The sequence below is a fragment of the Panthera leo genome, chromosome B3 (assembly GCF_018350215.1).
Source record: "Panthera leo isolate Ple1 chromosome B3, P.leo_Ple1_pat1.1, whole genome shotgun sequence".
NCBI classification, from domain to species: Eukaryota; Metazoa; Chordata; class Mammalia; order Carnivora; family Felidae; genus Panthera; species Panthera leo.
This window is the reverse complement of record NC_056684.1, coordinates 9729310-9756096: the sequence shown is the minus strand read 5'-3', so window position 1 is coordinate 9756096 and position 26787 is coordinate 9729310. Positions and strand designations below refer to the sequence as shown.

General features: G+C 47.4%; 1 protein-coding gene across 9 annotated transcripts in view; it reads left to right on the top strand.

Moving 5' to 3' along the window:
• AKAP13 (A-kinase anchoring protein 13) overlaps nucleotides 1–26787 on the top strand; it is a 334433-nt gene that overhangs the window by 154565 nt on the left and 153081 nt on the right. For 8 of the 9 annotated variants that reach the window (XM_042941070.1, XM_042941069.1, XM_042941066.1 and 5 more), the window contains 2 exons: nucleotides 19521–19719; nucleotides 22674–25752. In XM_042941070.1, coding sequence (XP_042797004.1) covers nucleotides 19521–19719; nucleotides 22674–25752 — 3278 coding nt within the window. Of the gene's footprint in view, nucleotides 1–4771; nucleotides 4921–19520; nucleotides 19720–22673; nucleotides 25753–26787 lie in introns of those variants that run through there. The other variant, XM_042941072.1, reaches the window with a different exon arrangement.

Genomic DNA, 26787 nt, shown 5'->3' with positions numbered 1-26787 from the left:
GCATACAAACTTACCTTCAAAATAGTAGCCAGAGAGGAGGAGGGTTTTTGGTTTGTTTTGTTTTGTTTTGAACTTTACATTTCTCTGGCTCAAGTCCCATCCACCTGTCCATCCTTAGATTTGTCCGTCCATCCACCCATCCTCCTTTCTCACTGTGTGATCTGGGTCTCTGTGTCCTGGTGAAGAAGGCTGTAGAACTGAGAGGAATCTGGGAGGGAGGGGAGGGCGCACGCATTAACGAGTACCTGCTATGTTAGTGCTTCAGTGTGTCCTCATTTAGAACCTTTCCGCTGAGATCTGAGGTGCAGGTTCATGCAGCCGGTGTTCTTCCGCAGGTGGGAAAACACACAGGCCAGCTAGCTTGCCCAAGGCCATCTAGTCAGTCAGTGGTGGTTGTGCACAAGCCTGTCCTTGGGATGTGTTTACACTTTATTGATAGAATTTTGGGCAGAAGCATGTTTCATAATATTGTCAGTCTTTTAACCAACCTAATTTGATTACGATGATTCACCGATCTGGTGTTCAATGACTTTTTTTCTTTGTTGGTAAATTTTCAATTGGAGCATTTTAAGAATTTTGACATTACCTAGTTTTTTTTGTTTTTTTTTTTTTTTCTTTTTCTGTTAAACCATTCAAATAGTAATCTCAGGATTGTTGCCCTGTGCAGCAGCATGCTGGAAAATTGCAAAATGCACTTGTTCTTTTTTTTTTTTTTTGAGTTCATTTATTTAGAGAGATTGTACATGTGCATGAGTGGGGGAGGGGCAGAGAGCAAGAGAGGGGGGGGTTGCAGAGAGGGAGGAGAGAGAATCCCAAGCAGGCTTCACACTGTCCTCTGTCTTCGTGGAGCCCAGTGTGGGGCTTGAGCTCAGGTACTTTGACATCATGACCTGAGCCCAAATCAGGAGCTGGACGCTTAACTGACTGAGCCACCCAGGCGCCCCGCGAAGTGCACTTTCTGAGCATTATGTGTTTATAAAACAGTAGCCCCAGCTGCCGTTTATTGTATTTGTGCTAGGCACTTTGCATAAATGTTTGTATATCTTATTCTCTCTCCAGCCCTTTGGGGGCGGGCATAGTCTCCTCACTTCAGAAAGGAATTGCCACAGCTGCTAAGTAATGGACCAGGAATTGGTTACAAACCGCACTTGAACTTTTACACTGCCTTGGACTTCCTAAGAAGATGGATTGGTGTTGCAAGTTGGTTGGAATAGCAGAGCCGTCCCACATGTCTTGGGTTTTCTTCCACGCACTTCTTGCTGTGTGTGTGTGCGAATGGGCCCAGGTTGTGTGTGTTTCTGATGCCACGTGACCTCAAGCCTAAGAGCCTCTCTTCAGAGGCCTGTGGAGTAGTCACATCACTTGACGCCTGGTAGCAGATTCTCTGTGGCAACAGCACGTGATTTGGAAAACATTTCTGACTTTACAGTGAGCCTGGAGTGTGGGACTTGATGGGCGTATGTGAGACAAGGAAGGCTAGGTTGGCACCCTCCACCCTCTAGAAAACAGACCTTTTGTAACCGTTACACATTATTTTTACTTGGTCGGTTTTGGAGCTTCCTTAAGGGCATGCCTAAAGAAAGAATGACTTGAAAATGTTACCTGCATGTATTATTAACAGAAATAAAAATTATTCTTAAGGAAAAACACTAAGCGTGTAGAAGAAACCTTTTGCCCAAAATCAGTATTTGGCCAAAGCTGAATATCTATGCCTGTGAATGAAGTTCTGTGAAACGAGTTAAGCATGATACGGTATAAAATACAACGTATTCTGTCCATTTTCTAACATTGAATAGTTCTGTTTTACAAGTTTGAGTTTACAGTGGAAGAACAGTGATTCTCTCAGCATTAGCAACTGCTAGATTGCTCTCGATTCATTGAATACTCACTTTGGTGTGCCTGGGTGGGGCTCAGTCAGGTAAGCGTCTGACTTCAGCTCAGGTCATGATCTCACTAGGCTAGTGAGTTCGAGCCCCGTGTCGGGCTCTGTGCTGATAGGTCGGAGCCTGGAGCCTGCTTTGGATTTCGTGTCTCCCTCTGTCTCTGCCCCTCCCCTGCTGGCGCGCATGCTCGCTCGCTCTCTCTCTCTCTCTCTCTCTCAAAAATAAATAAGTGTTAAAAAAAAATTACTTTCTACCAGTGCATCAATAATATCTCTAACTAGTTGGGCTATAGAAAATTGTAATTCAGGAAAGTTTTCCAGGAACAGGTTTTCTAGAAGGAATTCTATACTTGGATTCTTGGTTTTACGAACCTGACAAATGCTTCAGCTGCTGAAATTGGTTACCATTGTCAAACCATCATTTGACAAACTTTTGTTCAAATGTTTAGTGTCCCTAGACACTTAAAACTAGAAGGAGCTGCACTGAAGTATTCTTCTTTAAAGTCTGTTGTTCATGCGGTGCCTGGGTGGCTCAGTCAGTTATAATCAGTCCTCTCCGGTTATAATCTCACGGTTTGTGAGTTCGAGCCCCGTGTCAGGCTCTGTGCTGACAGCTTGGAGTCTGGAGCCTGCTTGGAATTCTGTGTCTCCTTCTCTCTCTGTCCCTCCCCCGCTCACACTCTGTCTCTCTCAAAAAAATAAACATTAAAAAATTAAAAAAAAAATGTTGTTTTGACATTTGATTAGTGAAAACAAAATGTGTTTGTGGTACCTCATTCTTTCCACATTTCTGCACATACTTCTGTCTGAATTCAGGATGACACATCTTAGCTGTAATACATGAATTTGGCCATTTGTCCGTCTTGTAAAATCTGAAGGTGGCCTTCAGAGTCTTGGTAAAATTTGGAGTATTGTTCTCCTGCTTTTAATTCTTTTCTAATAAGACGTGAATAATTTACAAATCGAATTTCTCCTTGAAAGAAATGTGGCCTAAATGGAATAAGATACGTGCAGGTTTTAAGTTATTCTGTGCGGTGTTTACTTAATGTGATAAAAGATCATTAACAAAAAGTTAATCAAAATTGTTATATAATTTGATATCTATACTTCTTCTGTCATTTAAAATTTCATTTATTTTTTTTAGAGAGGGAGAAAGGCACACACAAGCAGGGGAGAGGGTCATGGGGTGGGAGTGGGGAGAGAATCGTAAGCAGGCTCCATGATCAGGGCGGAGCCCGACATGGGACTCGATCTCATGACCCCGGGTCATGACCTGAGCTGAAACCAAGAGTTGGACACTCAGCCGACTGAGCCACCCAGGCACCGCTATCATTGATGTTTTTATGAACATTTGTTGTCTCTAGAAAGGTAAAATGTTCTTCCTGAAGGTACCTAGCCAGTGCATATTCTTAATGGTCATATTAACTGTCTGCTTACTTCTCTACTAATTTAACTGTTTGAAAACTCTTGGTTTTGCACACAGCGTTACATGCTTTCACACTTACTAATTGTAGCATTTTACTCTTAAGTACACATTTCTGCTTTGACTGGCCAATAGAATTTATGCATAAAAAGCATATAAGGAGATTTGCACTTTGAACTATGCAGAAAATGCTCATGCAAGTACTCCTTATTTTAACAGCATTCCTTGTGTTGGTGCTGTTGCTTTGCTAGTATGATGGTGACCTCTGTAGTCATGTGATCATCGAGCACATACCTGTTCGGTTGGCATCCAGTTAGCCTTCATGATGGCATAGCCGAATGTGGGTGCATCCCGATTGCTTATCGCCTAGGAGCCTCGGTTTCCTCATCTGTACAATGGGAAACGATAGCATGTACCTCCTAGGACTCTGAGGATAAAATGAGAATGTGCTTGTGAAGTTCATAGAAACTCAGGATGTCCCTCTGTTGGGAGAGCTAGGAAAAAAGATTTGCTGGAACTAAGACGACCACTCAGCTTTATATAAATAGGACCTCTCTGCAGCACCATCCAGTCTCTGGCATATTTTTTTCCTGGCCAGCCTCCCCCACAACGGTAACACTCCCTTGGTACCACCGGGAAGGAGAGTGCCATCTTCCTCTTGGATTTTTGGGACTAAGTAGTGGTAGGGTGATGTAGGTGTAGTTTAGTTGTCTGACAGCCCACAAGAAGGGTTCTGTGCCTTTTATTTATTTTCTAATATACACCTCAAAAACTGCCTTCTTTTTTGTTCCTTGGAAATACACCAGCCCTATAGTATCCGATATACTCACCATGTATTGGGCGCTTTGGGAGAGCCAGACACTATGCTAACACTTTATATAGTCATGTTCGTATTTGATCTCAGCAAACCCAGTATTCCCACTTTTGCAGACGAGGACATTGAGCCACAGAGAAATTTCTGCAACTGACCCAAGAGCATACAGGTGGCAGTGTCAGAGCAAAGGATCGAAGCAAGTCCGTCTGGTTCCCGCATGTTCCAACCATTACCTTAGAAAAGTGTTACTTTTAGTTATCTGACAGCACAGGATTGATGAAAAATTGCTGATACACCATCGTTACCCAGATAATGTGTCCTCTTTCCTCTGCATCATTCCCATATGAGTTCAGGGCAGGGTTGCAGTACAACGTCAAAAAAAAAGAGGAAGGAGAGAAAAGCCGAGTATCGTGTGCATGGATGCATGACTAGTCTGGCAGTGAGTTCCTTACCAGCACCTAAGATAGTCGCCTCCTGTGCATCGGGATCCCCCCTCCACTCCCCTCTCCCTTTGTGACATTTCGCCTCACCCGCTGCACGTTAGCGCAGCTGGGGTCGATTTTGTAGGACTCCGAGGGGCTTGGCACTGTGAGGGGGAGGTGGCTTCATGGCAGGTGTTGCAGTAGCTCTGAAAGAAGGAACTGGACTCCACAGTTCCTGTCAGAAGTAGACTCAGCAGAACACGCTGTTGGGAGGGCTGCTCTGCCCTGCCCTGCCCTGCCCTGCCCTGCCAGCTGCAGTGCGGAGCCGGGGCCCAGGTAGCATGGGCCTGCGATATTCGTGGTGCCTGGGCAGCCGTCCGTGAGTATCCGCTTCCCACCGCGGCATCGTTGGTCTTCAGTGTGGATTCTCTGACATTTGATCTGGCTCTCGCTGATCTCAAGAAGACGCCTCTTTGAACTTCCCCCCCTGAATGACTAGCATTGTTAGTACCGGGAAAATGGTTTTTGCCTGCGCTTGGTTTCGACAGGATTTTACATGTATGTTAGCATCAACCCCGACCTTGTGCTTGGGCCGCATCATGCTGGACCAGGTGAGGGGGCAGAGGCTGGCTGGCTGTGGTTGATGGGTGCGTAGCGGCGGGAATGCTGGAATTAGCTGAAATACTGTCTGTGCGTGTTGAATTTTGTTGTTGCGCTTGCAGAAACCTGGAATTTGGGGGCCAGCCATGGATACTCAATTTGGATTCTGTCACCCCATCTCTGAGGAATGGCTTCTTGATTTACGGTTTTCTGCAGTTGTCAGCTTGCTGTGGATCCTATAAAATTTATAACAAAATCTAATATGCTTTGATGAGCTTCTGATAAATATAACAGGCTGAACAGTTTCTGTAATTTGAACGTGGTCATAGTTTGACACTTAGAAGGTCCGTATCCCTGTGCACAGTGGCAGGAGGTGCAGAGTTTTGGAATTAGGTCCGGGTGCAGATTCTGGCCTTTTTACTCATTGGCTGTGTACTTGACACATTGCTGCTTCAGCCTGTGTTCTCATGTGACGTGTGGAGATACACTGATCCCTGCCTCAAAGTTGTTCCAAGGATTAAAGGTAAATAATACTGATCTGGTATCAAACTAATAGTTAATGTTATTAGTTTCCTTCTTTTGTGTTTTCATTTTTGCTTTCTTCCTTCTCACATTTTCTCATCCAGCTCAGAGTAAATCCCAGTTGGTGCCATGGTCCACAAAGCCCCATGAGATCTGAACCCTGTACAACTCTGAGACCTCATTCCCATTGCTTTCTCTGCACGGGCCAGCTGGTTGCTGCCTCGGGCTCCCTGCACTCGGCTGTCCCCTCTGCCTACTACATGTTGTCCCAGGAACTCTATATGCTGGCTCTTTCATAGGATTCACATCTGTTGTCCTGTGTCTCCTCTTTCTGGTCCTCCTCCGCTCACTCTCTGTCTCAAAAATGAATACGCAGTAAAAAAGAGTCACTCTCTTTCTCCCGCGCGCGCTTTCTCTCTCTCTCTCTCTCTCTCTCTCTCTCTCAGATAAGAGAGAGTGTGAGCAGGGGAGGGGCAGAGAGAGAGGAAGACACAGAACCCAAAGCAGGCTCTAGGCTCTGAGCCGTCAGCACAGAGCCCGACGTGGGGCTTGAACCCATGAACCGTGAGATCATGACCTGAGCCGAAGTCGGATGCTTCACCAACTGAGCCACCCAGGCGTCCCCGGATGCTTTTAATTTTATAAAAATAATAATAATGAACACCAGTTAGGATTGAACTTTTAAAATACTCTTGAATATTGTGGAGTTAGTGTTCCGCTTTGCCCAGGCCTATGTGGAATATACCTCGGGAGAAAGGGACACTCGCTCAGTGCATCTGTAGCTGGTTCCACGTTCCATGTCCCCGTCTGTGCCGTGACTTTTCTCTCTCTGGCTTGTCTGACTCGCCAGGGTCTGTAGATGGTGGGAATATAAAACGTGGTTCCTGGCAGTCCGCAGGGATCTCTCTTGTAACCCACTGCTGTTCAGGGTGAGGCAGGCCTGGCTCAGAGCTGATTGGCCCGTTCTTTGTCACCCACTAGTCTGTGATGAGTTCAAGTATGGAGTGGAGAGAGTGTATTTAAGAACTTTTATGGTAATTTGACAGAGTCATTTTGTATCTATTGAATCTAATAAGAGCTCTGAGCTTCAGTTTTGCATCTTGTAAATTTCACTTTTTTTCTAGTAATTCATTTTTAGAATTTTTGCTTCTGTAACAAATCGGAAATTTTTAAAAAAAATCTGGTCCTTGTTAGTTTGAGAAGCTGTCCTTCAACCCATCTAACAACTTACTGCACAGTGCTGTGCACAGGGAGAGCAGATAGATGTATGTTTCTGCAGTGTTCAGCACATTAGAGAACAGAGACCTGAAAAAAGTCACATCTAGTCTGTGAAAGAAACCTTGTCTGTTTATTTTGACACATGTTATTTGTCTAACTGCTTCCAAATAAGATTAATCCATTTCAACAATGAATTACAAAAAATGCTGAATCAGGGCAATGCATCATGTAAAAATACACAAGCTCATTGGAAGCTTACTGGACTTGTTAAGTATTAGTTCTTTTCTTAAATGTTAATGAAAGTAACCTTATATAAAGCTAAGGGAACTTCATGTCTGAAGAGTCCTGCCCAGACTAATGAGTAAGAACGTTTTCTCTTTTTCCTGAGCTGGAAAAAACTAGTGTACACAGTGATGATTTCATTGTGATTCAAGTTACCCATGTTTATAAGTAGAATAACTCACTTTGTCTATAGAATTATGGCAACTTTGCCATTGGAAGCTTGTTAATTAGCTTGTTTTAATGGTCACCCTTACACTAGAGTTACAGATTCATGTTTGGGTCTTAATCTTTCGGTTATATTGAGTTTCAAATGCTTTTCAGAAAGAAGACTGGAAGAAATAGACTGCTTTCCTTGCCCTCTGTTGTGATTAGATTATTTAAATGGGTAAACATCTAGGGTTGCTGTTTGATTTTGTTCTGTGTGTTTGCTTCATGAGAAAGCTAAAGAAACTGAACATTTTAAAGACGTATTCTTTCTCTCCGAGTGGTTGGATACTGGACTTTTCTTCTGGTCTGTTTTTTATCATCAGTTTCAAATTATTTTATCCAGTTCTGTTATTCTTTCCAAGTTTCAGATTATTTTGTAAACGTTTCTCTTTCCCCAGCCCGGAATTTGGTTTTAGTCACAGTGATAACGGTCTCCCTCTCGAGAGAATCCTCACGTGCCTGTGTGTCTCTTTTCACTAAGTACACTTTGTATGAGGAGGCTAGTAAGTAGTTATGAAGCCAGTAGCTGTCATGGAATAGACAAAGAATCCTGTGTTCTGCGAGAGAGCAACCCAGCTTTATAGAAATAGAAATCTAAGTAATCCTTTTTTTTTTTTTTATTAAAAAAAAATATTTTTTTAGTATTTATTTATTTATTTTTGAGAGAGAGGGAGACAGAGGATCTGCAGTGGGCTCCGTGCTGTCAGCAGAGAGTCTGATGCGGAGCTTGAACTCAGGACCTATGAGATGGCCTCAGCCAAAGTTAGACACTCAACTGGCTGAGCCACCCAGGGGCCTCACAAGTAATACTTAAATAGCAATCTCTTTGTCATCTCTTAGGTGACCTCAGTCATCTGGGGAGGGAGAGGGTAGAAAAAAGAGAAAGTGCATTGCTGAGTGAGTTGGGATTGGTCAGTCTGGGTTTCTTAGATGAGGATCCATTTGAAGTGCCTGGTGTTGGTCTGGGGATGAATTTAGTATTCCTGTGTCAGAGTCCAGACTCAGGCTTATTTCTCTGTGTTCCCTTGCCTTAGCTCTCAGGGACACTTGCACTGTGCGGTGTCTGTCCTCGGACTTAGGCCAGAAGCAAGAATGGTAATGAAGAGGGAGAGTTAGCATTTATTTTTTTTTAACCGTTAAGTTAGACATAATATTCATAATGCCATCACCAATAAGACAGATTTATTTCATTATCAGATATTACCTCCCACATTGCATTGTTGTTTTAAACAATTGCAGTGGATTTTCTGTTTTGTGTTCTGGTATTTTTACTTTTTCCTACTCTTATCTATTTCTGTGGTCTTTATAATTATTTTTGGGGCCCTCTGAAATACTCTGTCTCGAGTATTTAACCCATTTACCTAGTGTTGAATGTTAGTTTTAACATTTAAAAAATCCGAAGCTAAGTAATGAATGCAGCAAAGGACCTTGTTTTTACCTATTAGTTCTTCTGTTAACTTATTTCTGTAAGGTAAATGACGAGGAATGCTATAATTAGGTCAAAGGATACAATACTTACAGCTTCAGTGTTTATCGCAGTCTTGCCAGCCTTAACTTAACTCTTTTTAAAATGAACTTGCATCTGTAGGTTACTTTAATGTGGTATTTTGCAGCTTTGGCTGTACGTCAGGATTCTGATTATACATTAGAATCTCCTGGAGAGCTTTAAAAAAATACTGACGCCTGAGGGCCACCTCTAGAGACTTCTGTTTAATTGGTGTTAAGCGTGATCTGGAAATCAGGATTTTAAAAAAGCTCCTCCAGGTAACTGTAAGATGCAGTTGAGATTAAGAACTTTGCCTTAGTGGGAAAATTAGACTTCACATTACACCTGAAAATTAATTCCTGAGAGTTATTTGAATCAGGTTGGTGCCTTAAATCTGATTAAATAAGGGGTATCAACAACCAAGGTTGACCACATCAGTAAATATTTAGATGTCCGTCTAGTAGAAATTTGACGTAACTTTAGGGGCGCCTGGGTGGCTCGGTTGGTTAAGCGTCCAACTTTGGCTCAGGTCATGATTACACGGTTTGTGGGTTCGAGCCCCATGTTGTGCTCTGGGCTGACAGCTCAGAGCCTGGAGCCTGCTTCGGATTCTGTGTCTTCCTTGCTCTCTGCCCCTCCCCCTGCTCACGCCCTTTCTCTCTGTCTCTCAAAAATGAATAAACGTTAAAAAAATTTTTTTAATTAGAAGAAAACTTTGACTTAACTTTAATTGTTACTTATTCTGTGAATGTTGGTATGTTAGATACTTTTGCAAATGTGATTAGCAACATGGTAAGATATTAAAAATTATTTTTTTAAGATCCTGGAAGTAGTGCAGTAATGTGAGGCTAGAAAATGCAGAACGTCGGCTGTTGGAGGATCAAGGTGTTCCAGAAGTCATGGAGCCCTGGAGTTAGAACCCAGGTAGCCTCTCTGAGTGTAGAGAGAAAAATGACCATGGAAGCCGTGGGCCATGAATCTCAGGCCCCTAACACATGTGTACGCCCCCAAAACGTAACCCTCCAAAGAGGGTATGTTAGAAATACCTCGTGTGTTTCACGGGTCTGCATTCTCTAGGGCAAAACAGTCAGCAGAGGCGGTTTTGTCTGGTGGTTAGAACACCAGCCCTGGGTCTGGCCCTGTGACTCACTAGCTGCGAGGCAGGTCATTGAATTTCTCACACCTTCGGTTTCCTCATCTGCAAATTGGGGTGATAGCTTCCTTCACAGCATAGTTGGAAGAATAAATGAGGCGATGTGACGTAAATAAAACACATAGTTCAGTGTTTCGTACATTGTTAAACCGTTAACAAACGCAGCTGTAAAAAGGAAGTGACTAGGGTGTGTACCCCTCCTTTGTGGAAGGAAATAGAAACTATTATTAACTAATGTAATACTAAGTGTATCTCTGATCCTTAGAACAACTCTGTAAGAAAGCTGATATTATTGTCACTTTTTTGTAAACAGATGAAAAAGCTTTGGCTCCGAGAAGCTTAAATAATCTGTCTTGGACCAGACAATGATAAAAAGGAGTTTCTAAATTTTTTTTTTAATTTTTTTTTAAACGTTTATTTTTGAGACAGAGAGAGACAGAGCATGAATGGGGGAGGGTCAGAGAGAGGGAGACACAGAATCTGAAACAGGCTCCAGGCTCCGAGCCGTCAGCACAGAGCCCAACGTGGGGCTCGAACTCACGGACCGTGAGATCGTGACCTGAGCCGAAGTCGGCCGCCTAACCGACTGAGCCACCCGGGTGCCCCTCTAATTTTTTTTTAAATGTTTATTTATTTTTGAGACAGAGCGAGAGACAGAGTACAAGCAGGGGAGAGGCAGAGAGAGAGAGGCAGACACAGAATCCGAAGCAGACTCTAGGGTCTGAGCTGTCAGCCAGAGCCTGATGCGGGGCTCAAACTCACGAACGGTGAGATCATGACCTGAGCCAAAGTCTGACACTTAACTGGCCAAACCACCCAGGCGCCCCAGGGGGCTTCTAGTCAGACCTTAGCGCCCTGCTTTTTCATATGCTCTTGTGATCTCGCCTCCAGGGAAACCTAAATTCAATGCAGTTTGATGAATTTGTGGTGATTCGTTACGGCAAGCAGAACAGTTTTTCCCCTTAGGGAATGGTAGGTGCCAGTTAGTATCAGTTTTGTGACAAATGTGGTGAACAATTTAGTGTGTCCTTTTTTAAAAGGAGATTGAGAGGCTCGGTTGTCAGAGTTGACATGTCTTTCATCTGAGAGGAATGTGCTCGCTTCGAAGATCGCTGGGCGGCGAGCCCCTGGGCCGGACCGTTCCCCTGCACCTTGCGTGCTGCTCGCCGGGCACCCGAGCTGCATGTGCTGTTGAGAAACTTGGCAGAACTCTCTACCACCGGAGGAATGCCCATGTGGTGGACGGCACTGGGCCCGGAATGGACGTTCTTTGGATTTGTCGAAGACCTTCTTCCCCTCCAGGCCTCTCCTCTGCCTTCCAGTGACCCTCCGTGTGTCGTGCTGTGGCATCTGGCGACGGCTTCCCGTCAAGAGCGACCCCTTGCACCAGAGTGGCGCAGCATCAGATCGCGGGAGAGCACAGGCTCTGGGTCTGTCCACCCGGGATTCGCATCTGTTCCTCCAGCCTTTGTAGGGAGTGCTGCGTCAGGAGAGCACCGCCTGTGTGCCGGACACTATTAGAGAGTTTGCTTCCTGCCCCCTTTCACTGCTGCAGCCCCCGTGCGGAAGGCCCGTTAGGGGCTTCTTCCAGAGTGTGGCGCTCGCTCAGAGAGGCCAGGTCTGTCGCCCAGGCTCTCCCTTCTCCAAGTGGCAGCGTGTGTCGTTGGAAGCCAGGTGTATCTAACTGCTGACGGACGTGGTGTGGCTCGAGAGAGCGAGCTGGTATTTCTGAGTCTCCACATCCTCTCCTCTGAACTGGGAGTCGCGCTTTGTGGAAGGATTCACACGAGGATTAAACAGTACACGCACCTGCCCATTTCTCAGCAGATACCCAAATAATATTCGTTTCCTCCCTGCCTTAACTAAGAATTGCTGCCCCTGCCTTTTTGTAGGTTAATGTTTTAAATCAGCCTCTTATTTTGAAAACTCTTGAACCATAGAAAAGATGGCAAGAGCGGAACAATGAGCTCCTGTATGCTGTTCACCTAAACGCACGTTTGTGATGCTTGCTTTATCGGTGGTTGTACTTGTATATATACGATCTTGCTGAACTCTTGAGAATGAGTTGCAGACCGGTCCCACTATTCCTAAGTATTTAAGCATATTTTTTTTATTTTTATTTTTTTACATTTATTTATTTTTGAGAAACAGTGAGACATAGCGTGAGTGGGGGGAGGGGCAGAGAGAGAAGGAGACACAGAATCCGAAGCAGGATGCAGGCTCCAAACTGTCAGCACAGAGAGCAATGCAGTGCTCGAACCCAAAAACCAGAAGATCATGACCTGAGCCGAAGTCAGATGCCCAACCGACTGAGCCACCCAGGCGCCCTCATCATATTCTTATCACAGTGCACTTATCATTAATAGAACATTAATACGATCTCGTATGAGCTTTAGGTTCCCTTTTCGCCAGCTGCCCAGTAGTATCCTCATAGCAGTGGTCTCCCCCTGACCTTGGACATGCGCTGGGGCTAGTTCCTTGCCAAGTTCACCTTCTAAGCCATTTCTGCCGCTACATGGGCTTTACCGGAGTTGCTTCTTTAGGGGGTCTCACCCTTCACAGAGAGCGAGTTCTCCGTGATCTCAAACCGTTGGTAAGCATCGTGAGCAAAACAGAGGAATATTGGTACTCTCCCGCCCTGGAGTGAAATCCGCGCGTCTGTTTGAGTACCTGCAGTGTGTCAAGAGAGTGAGCAGGGTAGCAAGGCCCCGCCAGCCAGGAGCAGTGTGGTCCTTGTCCTCGGCCGGATGACAGATGAGTAAAGAGAGCAAAGAGAGCATGGTGGTGCAGCGCCCCGGGGCTTTCGGTGCCTGGTGAGAGACTGCCCTGGGGGGGTCGTACTAGAAATTCTACTCAGGGTGAAATGCGGAGTGGCTGGGAGCAGTATAAATTGCCTCATGAGAGGATGATTGAAAGTTTCAAGGTCACCGTGGTGTTGGCCTCTCTGTCTTGAAGGCTGTTCTGGGGTCTGGCTGAATGTGACAGTCTAAGACATTTTTAAGAGACCTCAATACTGTCTGGTGGAGTAGGAATGAAGCGTCTCCATGCCGCGTAATTGCCACCATTAGTAGTGACAGAACCCCTTTCTTCAGAGGGGTGGTGTCCTCCCTGGGAGGAGAAAGGACCTGGGGAGAGACTGCCACCCACAGCATTGACCCGTCCTCATCTGTACAACGCTCATTTGGAAGCAACAACAACAAAACATCCCAGCTGAGGCTGTGGTGCCTATTAATTCCCCAGTAGAAACAACCAGAATTGCAAGTAAACTTGTGGGTGTGCTTTTCTGTCTTGCCAGACTTGATTTGGTTGCAGTAAAATCTTTGTGTTACTTTTCTAAGGTAAACTTTAGATACTCAGGCATAGTCCCCTCTGTGGAAGAACTACAAAGCCGAGGGACAACGTAATTACGAACTGTGACCCAGAGAGGGCTTTTAATCAAGAGAGAAGGCTGGGCAGCTGATCTCCAAGTCCATAGGAGACTAAACAAGGACAATGGCTGTGAAATGGGAAATGTGGTAGTTTTACATAAAGGAATTCTGTACTTTGGGGATTACAGAATATTTAGCTATGCCCCGTGTTCTCACTGGGGAGGTGGGGAGAAGGGGAAGGTAGATGGAGAGAGAGCAGGGCTTTGACTTTCCTTCCCTGGACTGGCCCCATCACCAGCCAGCAATTCTTTCTCTGCAGATGGTTTTATTTGACGATTTTCAGCTACTTAAAAGTTTGAACACCGTGTGTTAGCTATTTTTGTTGAAGTATACCAAGCCACAGCCACAATCTGCCGAGGCGCCTTGCAGCTCAGTCCTTGGCCTCGGAGCTGCTGTCTTCACGTGCACCTGCTGCCCATTCGCTTCAGGGGCACGGGTGACGGGCGGATGTTATCATTCATCAGAGCATGCTGTGGAAACCGATGAGGTTTGAACAGGTCACTTGACCATTTCGCTACCACTGCCATATGCAAAAGGGCGTTTGGCTATATTTATACCCTGTGTTAATCTCTCTCTTTTTTTTTTTTAACTTTTAACATTTATTTATTTTTGAGACGGGGGAGGGGCAGAGAGAGGGAGACACGGAATCTGAAGCAGGCTCCAGGCTCTGAGCTGTCAGCACAGAGCCTGATGCGGGGCTCGAACTCACGGGCTGTGAGATCATGACCTGAGCTGAAGTCAGACGCTCAACTGACTGAGCCCCAGGCGCCCCTGTTAATAATCTCTTTTAAGGTGTACATTGTTCTGGCTGTGAAATCGGATACATTCTGATCAACACTGCTACAATGTCATGTCATAATTCACTCAAGTTTTTTCCTTCCTAGTGATGCATAAAGTAACGACACTTTTACAAGAAGTAGCATTGTAATTTTGATGAAACATGGTATGTTTAGTGCATGAGATGCCGCACTTGCAAGTGTAAAACTCCTAGTTCTTTCTTGCTTTTTCGCTTCCGTGGAAGGGACCATACCTCCAGTGAGCCAGACTGTGGCTGTGTAGGAGCGCTCCATGGTTGGCTGTAGTCCGTGTGTTTGCACGTGTCCTGGAGAAGAGCTGCCATATTTATCTTGTGGCCCTGGCATCCAGTGGGATGCCTGCTGCTTAGTGGGTGTTGAGCAAATGTTTCCTTGAACGGTCTTTGAGAATTCCATTGTGAAGCAAGTCCATAAAAACAAAGTTCTAGCTGGGAGTACTTAGAAAAAAGAGGGTAACTTAATTCAAGAGAAAATAATAAGTTGTGCCAGAAAGGGAGAGTTCTCTTAGGTCGTTACGTGAAGCAGCCATTATCGGCACTTCTAGATGTGTAACGATGTAGACACTGAACGCGGGTGTGACCGACGTTAGAGCAGTTAGGAGGAGGAGGGGGCCGGCTGCGTTCAAGTGTTAGGGAGGCGGCACGTGGCGAGCTAAATAGCCCCCTTCAGTGCTGGGGAGTCTGTTTGTGATGCCTCATCCGTCCTGGATCCCTCATCACTCTTCTGCGTACGTGGCTGTCTGTTTTGTGATCCTGTTGTTGGAAGAGCGTGGATTTTCTGTAACATAGCCCCAGAATGTTAGGCCAGATTTACGTGTGTTACTAAGCCAGTGCCTTAACATGGACACGTTGCAGCTGTCATGCCAGCGAAGCTCGTGTCGCAGAGCGGAACGAGACAGTTGTCATTCTGGCGTTCACAGCTGAGCAGCCTTGGTCATGAAGTTGTGTGGCTTTCTGCTTTATATCCACACGGTGCATGTGGGGTGCTGCTCCGTAGAATGCTTAAGAGGAGAAGGGAAAGCCTAGGCGATGGGGGCATACACCGTGCCTGCTTCCCTCCCAGCAGACAGGCGATAATGGGAAGGCACAGCAAAACTTTGGGGCAGGAGGAGACCTCACTGTTGCCTTAAGATGATTCTGTTGGGTAGATTTGGGGAGCGGTGGCGGGTGTAGGGCAGCTGGCCTGTAACAAGAGTGACTGCAAGAGTCCAGGTGACTCAGGGCCCGTAGGAAGTGAAGTAAGGCGCCGAATGGGAAAGCCAGAACCAGCAGGATGTTCTGAAGAAGGTAAGTGGTGTTACTAGGGATGACCACTGTTAATTCATGGAAATCAGTCGGGTTGCTGCCGCCTTGGGGGGTGGGGGAGCATGAAACTGAGTTTTGACGTCGGAGAATGCCCACCGCACATTCTGGTGAAGACATGGAAGTCGGTGGAAGTGTGGGACAGGAACGCGGACTTTGCAGCTGGAGAGAGATTTGGGAGGTGGGGTGGGACTGTGGGAAAGGAGGAAAGGAAGTGGGAGAGGGTAGGAAGCTGATGTGTGCTGTGCTCACATCCACCATGTGAGGAGGAGGAGAGAGAGCCAGAGAAAACCGGAGGAAAATAGGATGGTTCTTTATGAACGTCCAGAGAGAATAAAGTTCAGAAGAATCCAGTTGCTATTTTAAAAGTCTGCAAAACTTGAGGGTGACGAGGACAAAGAAAAGCCACCGGATTTGGTATTTTCTCATCAGTGGACACCCGTGACCGTGAGGTTTTAGTGGCCAGTGGAGTGAGGGGGAGCCAAATTGCAGAGCCTTGAAACGTTTGGGTGACTGGTGCCGAGGCGGGAGGGGACAAAGTGTAGAGGACAAAGTGGGTCAGTGGGTTGACAGCAGTGTTTCTCAAAGTCAGCACGACTGCCAGTCTGGGCCTGGTCATCCCTCGTGGGGAGCTGTCCTGTGCATTGCAGAACCTCCCCCCACCCACCCACCCACCCAAGGTGTGACCACCAGAAAATGTCTCCGCTGTCACATGCCCCCCAGGCGCCAGATTCCTCGGTGAGATCTGGTCTCCAGGGCGGAGTGCAGATTTATGCTGCTGCTTCTTGACCCAGCAGGGCCCCAGTAATCCCTTCTGCTGCACCGCCCCTCTGTCTCCTGCTGGTGGTTTAACCGCACTGGTAGGCAGGCGGGAAGGAGCTGGTCCAGAAGTGGGTGGAAAACAGCAGGCAGCCGGGGGAGCATTATTACCCTGTCAGGTACCGAGGGAGGGCAGGCGGAACAGAGCAAACACACTGTTGGGAAGGGGCGTCTTTGACGCTGGGGGGTGGTGGGCAGAGCCATCTGTTGGTGGATTAAGATGGTTTTAGCTCCCTTTAGGTGGTCTCAAGCTTCTAAGACGGGCAGAAAGGTCACCCAAGAGTGAAGTAGACAAGGTTAAGACTGGGCCTTTGACGAAATTATAGAAAGTTTCACTAACACACAAGTGAGTAAAAGCATTAACAGACCAGCAACGAGTCCTGGCTCAATAGGGGACTTGAAAAAATATGTTAAAAACATGAATTAAAATCTCGGGGAAGACAACCTAAAACCCAGCCACTGTGACACTATTTTTATTTGTGCATTTTACTGCCTAGACTTACAGTTTTATGCTTTTTATTTTGCTTATTTCACTGAATGTTGTAGATTTCAGTGTTACTGAACTATTATTTCAGTTATTTGTGATGGCTACGTAATAGTCCAGAGATCAGTTTATCAAATAGGCCTCTCATTACTGACCAGGGGTTGTCCAGTTTTTAATACTATTATACCTAAAGTTGCAGTAAACGTTCTTATGCCTGGAGTTTTGCCACATTTTATTAGTGGGTTCAGTAAAAATTTTATATGATGCTGAACACAGAGCACAAAATGTATTGGCTTAAAATGCTGCCTCACTGGGGTGTTCCTATCCCACCACACTGCTTTATTTTTCTCCAAAGCACTTCTGTCTTCCAGAATACCAGTTGTTTTATTTAATCTGGCCGTCCTCGTCTCCCTTGCTAAGTATAGAAGTTCCAGCAGGGTAAGGATTTTGGTTTGTATCACCAGCACCTGGAATGCTTCCTGGCACACAGATACTTGCTGAACGGTGGGCTTGACCCAGACCTGCAGGCACGATGGGTTTGGAAGGGTGTCAGCACCAGGTGTTCCCAGAAGTCAGTGGGAGAATAAATGCATTGACTGGTCTTTGGTATCTAGACAGACTAGGAAGCAACACAAATTCACAGGGACAGTGAGTCGGGAGACGGAAGGGTTCTTGGCACCTGGGGGGGACTGTGGCAACAGAAGCACCTTCCTCTGGAAGGAGAGCCTGGGAATGGCAGAAGGTAAATAGTCTGTGGTTACAGATGGCAGTTTCTCAAGGTTTAGACAGTAGAAAGGAAGCAGTTCGAGAGTTAATAGTGGCAAGGTTGGTGGAGAATTCCATTTTGCTGGGAATGGAGTACGTCACTTTTTAGTTGCCCCTGCCTCGGCAAACAGTCCTCTCTTCTTAGTGGATTATACTTGGTTCACGCTGGGATGGGGTCTGTAAATCAGGTTTTGTTTTCAGAGGTCTTTTCTTAGTGGAGTATGGCTGTAGGAGGTAATCTGAGTAATCAGCTATGCTACCGATTCTGTCAGACAGTTAACCAGAGTTAGCGACAATGGCAACCCAAATTGAGCTTCAAAACTCCGTTTACAGAGAAGTCACGCCCCTTTATTTGGTATAGCTGATTGGTCACTTAGTCGAGTCATTCAGTTGAACCTTTCAGTGACTATCTTATAAGTGGAATTGACCCTGGAACAGTCCATTGTTGGCGCAGGGGTGCGAACCCTCTGTGCAATCAAAAGTCGAATGTAAGTATAGACTCCCCAAAAACCTAATAGCCTACTGTTGCTCGGAAGCCTTACCAATAACATAAACAGCCAGTTAATGTAAACTTTGTATGCTACATGCATTACGCACTGTAATCTTCTAGTAAAGGAGCCCAGAGAAAAGAAGATGTTACCGAGAAAGTCATAAGGAAGAGAAAATACGTTTATAGAACCGTACTGTATTTCTGGGGAGAAAAATCTGTGTGTAAATGGACCCATGCAGTTCAAACCCCCGTTGCCCAAGAAGAGTCAACTGTACTTTTCTTTTTGAGGTCACTTCATTCAGAGTAGAACGACCTGGTAAGCACATAAGGATTTAGCCGAGTGTATACCAAGTTCATTTTAAGCAACTGCTGGGGTGTCGCTCATGAGTATGGACATTACAGTGGTTTTCTTTTGGAACAGCCTTCATTGTTACTCAGCCAGCACACAATTATTCACTTCTGGGCTTTCTTATATAACATATTGTTAGTTTCAAATTCCAGTTATTATCTGGTGAGTTGTTAATGACAGACAGGTGTGATTTAGTAAATAAAACACTGCAGAGAGGGAGTCGTGTGTCATCCCTCCCATTTGTCCGTGGGTGGCATGTCTGTTTCTTCTTCATGCTTCATTCTTAATTCTTCATTTTAAAACAATGATCTCAAACGTAGCCTTCCTCCTTCTTCCAGAATCTCTGGGGTACTTTACCAATCTCCTGGTTCATAAAGAGAATTTATGTTTTGAGGCCTTTCCCAGAAATGCTTTTTTTACACACCTGTGCCTTTGTCGGCCTTATTTCCTTTATAACGATACTAGTTGAGCAAGGTTGTTTGTTTTCCAAATGAAAAAAATTTGAACTTGGAGTTCTTAGAACCAAGTGGTTTCCTAATTGTATTGACAAGAATAGCGTATATGGCATCCAGTCGTGGTCTGTATGGTTGACTTTGAGAGTTGTCAACAAAAGTTCGAGTGCCCTTGCGTGGGTTGTACTGATTACTTCTTCCCTTCACAGTATAGTCACTGCAGTTAACGTGTGATGTAACCCAATTTGAGAGAAATGCGTAATAAGCCGTGCTTCTAGTGAAAACCAGGCTAAGACCATCCTCCTCACATTTCCTCATTAAGTTGGTTGTTAGCATAATATTAACTATTTTAAGCTCCCAGACCTCTCTTTATCTTGATCAAAACATCATTGTTTAGGAGGAATCCTGCAGTTATCATTTAATCCATTTGTGACCTCTTCTGAGGGGGATGGAGCAGTTAGTTAGGGCCATGCCTGAATCCCTGGGGAAGTGCCCAAACCAGACTTCTGCTGCAGGTCCCCCAGAGCAGCCGGGTAAGAGCAGAGGGCTGGTGCTGAGCCGCCGGGAGCAGAACGTACGTGTGTTAACCAGCAGTTGCCTGTTTCCAGGGAGAACGCCAGAGAACCAGACTCCTGGAGCCGTCTATCCTATGAGATACCTTACGGAGACTGTTCTGTGAGGCACCATCGAGAGCTGGACGTCTATACGTTAACCTCTGAGTCCGAAGCGCATCATGAACCCCCATTTCCTGGAGACCATTGCACTGGACACATATTTAAACTTAGGAACATCCAACAGCAGCTAATGGTAAGGAAGAAAATGTCCATTTTCAGGCTTTTGTGCCCTCACTCTTTCCCCCAGTGAACCTTGCTATAATTGGAGCCTAAAAATGCTGTCCTCGCAGATTGTGAAACCCCTTAGGGCAGTTTTAGTGGTGTTGGATGTTACACTTACAGATAGGGGGCGGCAGCAGGGGGCCGCGGGCAGTTTTCTTTCTTTTTTTTTGCCATGTTTTTGAAATAATGAAAGATACACGTACACATTGCAGATGCAGAAACATACGCAACAACTAGAACTCCGTTTTCCTGGCATCAAGGGAAATTCGTCTGTTTATAAATTTGTCAGTTTAGCTTTATAAAACTGAGCAAAACAGTTCCTGAGATGGTTGCTATACTCAGAAATAAAGCCTCACAACTGGTCCAGTGAGCGATGATAATGTTACTATATTTAAATTGATAGTTGGATGGTAAAAAGATCACTAAAAAAATAAAGATTTTATAATCCACTCAAGCCTTCAAGATAAAGTTGTTGCCAGACGTAAAAACATTACAGACTCCCTGGTAGCATTTATTATGCATAATATAAACGTCATATGGGTACATGTCTCTTGGCCATAACATCTGAAGGCTAAGTTTACATAATTTTTCCACCCAGTTTATTTCAGAGCTGATTTGATTTGGAGAAAGCTTGACAGTAATTTCATTTAAGGTCGTCTAGGGTCAACTCAGTACCGGAGGCCTCTTTGGGAGCAGGCATTATTTTTGAGGTCAGCAGGCCAAGACACCCCACAGCAGGGCTGTGTGATGGGCCTGCCTTTCCCTTTCTGAATCGTGCACGCCCAGAACAGGCATCATTTTGTTTTGCTCTGAACGGACTGCTGAGTCCGATTTTCCTTTAGAGCTCTTGTTACTGGGTGAATGACGGTCCACTTGAAAATCTCAGCTTGCAGGTGCCAAAGTTACTGTCTCGTATGGGAATGCCTGACAGGAAACTATGAGAAATGAAAACTCGGAGAGGATACATGCTGTTAGGAGCTTTTAAAGTTGTTTGCGAAACACCACTTGTTTCTGGAACGTTCACCCTTTATTAAATGTAATGACTTGCTTTCATAATTTTTAGGGGACGGTTACATTCTCAGCAACAGTGGAAGCAAATTAATTTGAACACTCTAAGCAGCATAGTGCAAAAGCTTTTACTGAAAATCCACTTTTTGCTGGGGGCGGGGGGGCAGTACTCTCTTACTAGAAAGACTTTAGTGAGCATACCACATATTACACTTGCATGTGGAAATTTCTACAATAGGCCTGGTTAGTAGACAGGACTAGTGTGATGTAGGAGAACTGTTAAGTGCTTACTGAGAGAGTAAATGAACTAGAGAGGGCACAGTAGATCTGTGTGAGACCATTGCAGTAGGTCAGACAGTGGGGAAGAGCGAAGCCAGATGTCTTACAAATAGTTTCTATGTGTTCTCCCCCGTTCATGCTCTGTCTCTCTCTGTCCCAAAAATAAATAAAAAACGTTGAGAAAAAAAAAAAAAACCTATTTAAAAAAAAAAAAAAAAAAAGAAAAAGGGGCGCCTGGGTGGCGCAGTCGGTTAAGCGTCCGACTTCAGCCAGGTCACGATCTCGCGGTCCGTGAGTTCGAGCCCCGCGTCAGGCTCTGGGCTGATGGCTCGGAGCCTGGAGCCTGTTTCCGATTCTGTGTCCCCCTCTCTCTCTGCCCCTCCCCCGTTCATGCTCTGTCTCTCTCTGTCCCAAAAATAAATAAAAAACGTTGAAAAAAAAAAAAAAAACCTATTAAAAAAAACAAATAGTTTCTATGTGTTGAACAAATACTAGTATTGTAAGAATTCCTGAAACCTTGGTATAAAAGGCAAACCAACCCCAAAGATGAGCTGTGTTTTTCTCCATTTTTCCTAAGCCTTGTCTAAAAGTACATTTGAATTTTGCATGCTTATAACCTTAAATTAACTCTAGCCTTTATTTATTTTTTCCAACATTGTATTGTAAATCTGTATTTCAGATTTCACTGTGGCCTTCATAGTTCACATTTATGTAACAGCTTGGCATCTGCCATCAGGTTGAACGACTGTGATTTTTTTTTTTTTTTTAACCATTCCCGTATAGTTGGTTATATCTGTTTGTGTTTTTTAAAATACTGCAAAGTTGCAAAATGTAATTTTGAGATGACCTACAATATCATCAAGCCACAGTACTTTCTAAGAACAATCAAGAATTTGGTATTATGGGGAACCTGGGTGGTTCAGTCAGTTGAACATTCGACTTCAGCTCAGGTCACGATCTCATGGTTCATGAGTTTGAGCCCCGCATTGGGCTGTCTGCACAGAGCCTGCTTCAGATCCTCAGTCCCCTTCTCTTTACCCCTCACCCTGCGCATGAGCATGCGTGCACGCTGTCAAAAATAAACATGGAAAAAAGTTTTTTAAAGAATTGGGTATTATTAGTTTGATATGTTCTTGTTTAATGTTTGGTACTAGATAACAGAGGAACTGCTTTTTTTTTTTTTTTAAAGTAAAAGAATATCCCCTATTTACTTAAAAAAATTTTTTTTATTTTGAGAGTGGCGAGGGGCAGAGAGAGGTGGAGACGGAATTTTTGGGCTCCACACTGAACGTGGTCGTGGAGCCTGATCTCAAAAACCGTGAGATCGTGACCTGAGTCGAAATCAAGAGTCAGACACTTTTTGCACTGAGCCACCCAGGCGCCCCTCTCCCATCAACCTTTCCAGAATGAGTTCATAAAACTTAGGAAATAGTCATCTTGTATGTTCTTGGCCATTTTTATCTTTCCAGTGGATATGCAGCTACAAGAGAAAATGTGTTTGTATCTATTTAGATCAGCTTACCATGTGATCATAGGGCTGGAAAGGCAATGAGCGGTCTCCGGCAGGAGTTTTGCGTATAGGTGTCAGTGCCCTCTTCCCAGGGACCGTTCTTAAAAGTGTCTTTCATTTCCTCCTAGAAAACAAACCTTAAGCAGATGGACAATCCCATGCCCTTAATGGTGACAGCACAGGATCCTTCAGGTGTGCCCGCTGCCCAGGATACAGACAGCCAGTGTCTCTGCTGTGCGTCAGCCCCCAGGGACGGCCAGCAGCGCCCTCTTCCCGAAGACACCGCAAGCTCTCCGTGCTGCCCAGGGAGCACTGCCGGGGGGATTGCAAGTTCCTGCGATTTGTCAGGTGTGGCTAAGGAGGAGCACACAGACTGTTCCTGCGGGAGGAGAACTGCAGGCGTGGAGAGAAAAGGGGAAGAGGTGGAGGCAGCACGTGCTGCGGACTGCGGAGCCGCATCTGGGCCCAGCCACTGCCTGCAGAGTGTGCCTGATTGTGGAGGAAACGGCGCAGGGGGCGTCCCCTGCTGTGGACTCAGAAACGGAGAAACTGGAACAGAATCTGCCGCACTGGCCGCGGACCAGGAGTCTCCAGGCGCTGGAGACCACGTCCCGCAGGGAGACGTGGCCATGCAGCCGGGCACCGCTGCCATTCGGCATCTGTCTGGAGGGGAGCTTGCAGTCGGCGTCCCAGCGACTGCTGGGGACCCAAAATGTGATCTCGGGAACACAGACACCCCCACCCAGAAGAACGTGCTCGAAGCTGGGGGGAGCACGGACGAAGAGGTTGCCAGCTCTGGTGTCAGCACGGCTGGAGCCTGTGATGGAAGAGGCCCGAGGAAGCCTGCAGGTGAAGCCGGCGCTCCTCACGGCGTCCCTGCCACTGCTTCCCTGGAGGCTTCCAGACCTGTCGAGTGTTCACCTGCAGGCAGTAACGGAGAAGCCTCCACCGTCAAAACTGCAGAGACTGAAACTTGGCCAGGTTGTGAGGGGGGCGCTGGGGTTCCACCAAATCCGAGCCCCCCGGTACTTGCAGCTGCAGCGGAAGACACGCCTGCCAATGGGTTTGAGCCCTGTGCTCCCTTGGCAGGCACAAGTGTGCCAGCATCGCCCTCTGGCCTAACTTTGCTTGGGCCCCAAAAAGACACGGCAGACCAGGAGGCAGAAACGGATTCACCGCCCATCCAAAGCCCAAACAGCGAATCACCCCTCTGTCCCCCCGCTGGAGGTGGCAAGCCGTGTGCTGTCTCCACGCGGCAGCAGGACATGGTGACTTCTGGTGGTGTGTTGACCGCAGAACGCTGTGATGACATAGTTACCCGGCCTGAAAGCAGCCCCCCAGGACTGCCCCCCACGCAGCATCCACCCCCTGCCGCCTGCCGTGAAGGTCCACGGGCTAGCCCGGCCGCCCCCGGCCCCGTGCGAGATACCCAGGAACATGTGGCATTTTGTCATCTTGAAGTTTCGGATACGAAGGGCCAAGGAGAAGGTTTGAAATTAGAAACCAACTCAACAGATACGCTCGGGGTGCGTCCGCACGCTGCTGCCCTCGGAGCCGAGAAGGAGCTGGTGCCGGACCAGGCAGTGACATCAGACAGGGCTTTTTCTCTGGCAGGCGGTTCAGGCAGTGAATCAGTAACCAAAGATGACGCGCTTTCTCTTGTCCCCTCCCAGAAAGAAAAGGGAACAGCAGCTCCTGGCCTGCACACGGCTCCAGACGGTAGAGATGGCCCGGGCGGAGATGCGAACGAGCCCCTAGAAGACGGCGCCGCAGGCCTGCCCGTGCCCTCCGCCGCTCTCCAGCTTCAGCCCAGCATGGGCAATACCAGTCCCACGGCACTTGGCGACGAACAAGGGGGACCCTGCCTCGCAGCAGCCCCCGAAGTTCCGAATCTCGAGGGCGGCGCGGACTCTTCTCTGCTGCCTGCGGGGAAGGCCACCGTGGCCTCCAGTTCCATTTTGACTGAAGAAGGGAAAAATCTGGTGCTTCCAGAAAGCTCTGAAGCTCAGGGACAGGGTGGCAGGGATAAAGCAGTGACTTGTTCCCCTGTTAAGGAAGACACGCTTTCCTTGGGAACGTTTCAGGAAGAGCGGAGAACACCACCTCCCGGACAGGAGGCACAGGGACTCCGTGGAGAGCCCGGCTCCGCTGGCTGTGCCGAGGACAGAGCCCTGGAGCACGGCAACACGCTGGACACGCCCTCGGCCTGCCTTGATGCAGAAACTCAGCAAAACAAGGAAGTGGCCCCACCAGTCTCGCCACCGACTGAAGGTGGGGCTGCACAGAGCCTGGTGCCGCCGGGAGCCGGGCTGGCTGCAGCCCCACGCCAGGAAGCCCTGGGTGCAGAGCAGGGCAGCTCGGCTCCCTCGCCAGGGCTCTTACCAGATGGGGCTGAGGTGCAGCCTTGCAGTCGAGCTTTTGCTCTGGATGCTGGAGTGCAAAACCTTAACTCCCAGGGAATAAACCCTGCTTGTGAGGTGAACGGAAAGGCGGCGTTGGATGTCGCCGTGGCTAACGCTTTACCGGGCACCGTTGGGGCCAAGAGACAGGCCGCATCACACAACACACGAGACCTCCCGCTTCCAAAAGCCTCGTTGAGCCAGGAGGAGAATATGATCCTGGGGTCGCCAGGAGCTTTACCAGACAGAGGAGTGACTGACCCACAGGGCGCTGCGACTCCAGAGTTGCTCCCTCTCGGTTGGAAGGAAGCGGACCACGGCAGCAGCTTGGGCAGCTCCGGGGAGGCACCGGTGGACACCCAGGCACATCACATCCTACGGCAGCCTGTTGCCACAGAGGTCCCCCTGGAGGCCGGGCTCCCACACACTGGTGACCAGGCCCCAGGCGGGGAAAGGAGCGCTCCCCCTCTGCCCTGTGCTGCGCATCTGCCCGACAGCGCCGACTCCATCGAGGAGGCCGCGAGTCGCATTGTGGAGGCCGTCCTAGATCAAGTCAAGGCCTCGGGAGCACTCCTCACTGGGCGGGGGACCAGTCACATGTCACTGTCCAGTCCTCCAGAGTCGGGCCCGGTGACCGAGCGGCCAGTGAGTGCTTCTGCAGGGAACGTGATCGCTTTTGTGCCTGGGCAGACCCCACAAACGGGCGGTGTTCGTGAAGAAGCCCCTGGCAACCTCGCAGGGTGTTCGGCTGAAAGCGGGGAGCTGGAGAAGATGAATCTGCCTGCTGACGGACCTGAGCCGGCAACAGGTAAGCAGAGCAGAATACAAAAGTCCCAGCTTGTGGAACAGATTCCCTGAAGAGTCTCTGAGACGTGCTGGCAGAAAGTGGGCGTCTCTGTGGTTTTAGAAGCGTCTTTCATTCATTGGGTACATTGCCAGGTTCACAGCAACCGCCCCCCCCACCCCCTCCCGCCCCCTCCCGCCCCTGCCCGCCGTCAGGACAGGCACGTCAGCACGGGGTTGGACAGATTTTGCTTCCTGTATTGCAGACTCCTGGCTTGTTTGATTAAGCCTGTCACACCAGGGCAGTGGGAGTTTTGTTCACCGAGAAAATTGTCTAGCGTGCAGGTGCTTTGCAACGATAAAGGAATTTAGCAGATGTTTTTATCCATGTGGCTTAGTCCTTTTCTCTAGAACTGTGAAAAAGCAGTGCTGCAAAAACATGTTTTGCTTACAAGCCCGGAGCACTTTTCTTCCCCTGTCGTCCTGGTCCGTGTCCTGAGCAAATAGAGTCAGGGTGGTTTCGTGAAACAGCTGTAAGTGTCGTTCTGTGCGCGTGACCCCACGTCCAAAATGGTGGCATTAGGTCATTGGGGAGGGGTGGGGGAGGGGAGCGGAGAGAACGCCCTCCCTTTCCTGCCCGCGGAGCCGACTTCCAGCTCCATTGCCTCTTGCTCTCGGGCAGCAGTCTGGGAGTGCAGGCCCCCGCGCAGCGCAGGGCATGGGATGCAGGATGTCCGCCCGAGTGCGCTGAGCCGCCGTCACAGGGCACACGTCGTGTCTGCTTATCTGGGTGAAGCAGCTGTTCCGAGCAGATTGCTCGCACAGCAGCCTGTCCCATCTGTGGGTAACCATGTCCAGAGAGAGCAGACAGAAACCGCTGTTGCTCAGTGGAAATAAATGACGTGAATAAAACTTCTTGGGGGTTGAGGCTGAAGCTGAAACCAGAGTCCAACGTGGTGCAGCCGTTAAAGGTCAGTTCGATTCGCACTTTGATGCCACCACCTGTTTCCAGGTGTGGACCGAGGACCTACCTCCATGCTCGCCCCCAGGCTGCAGAGGT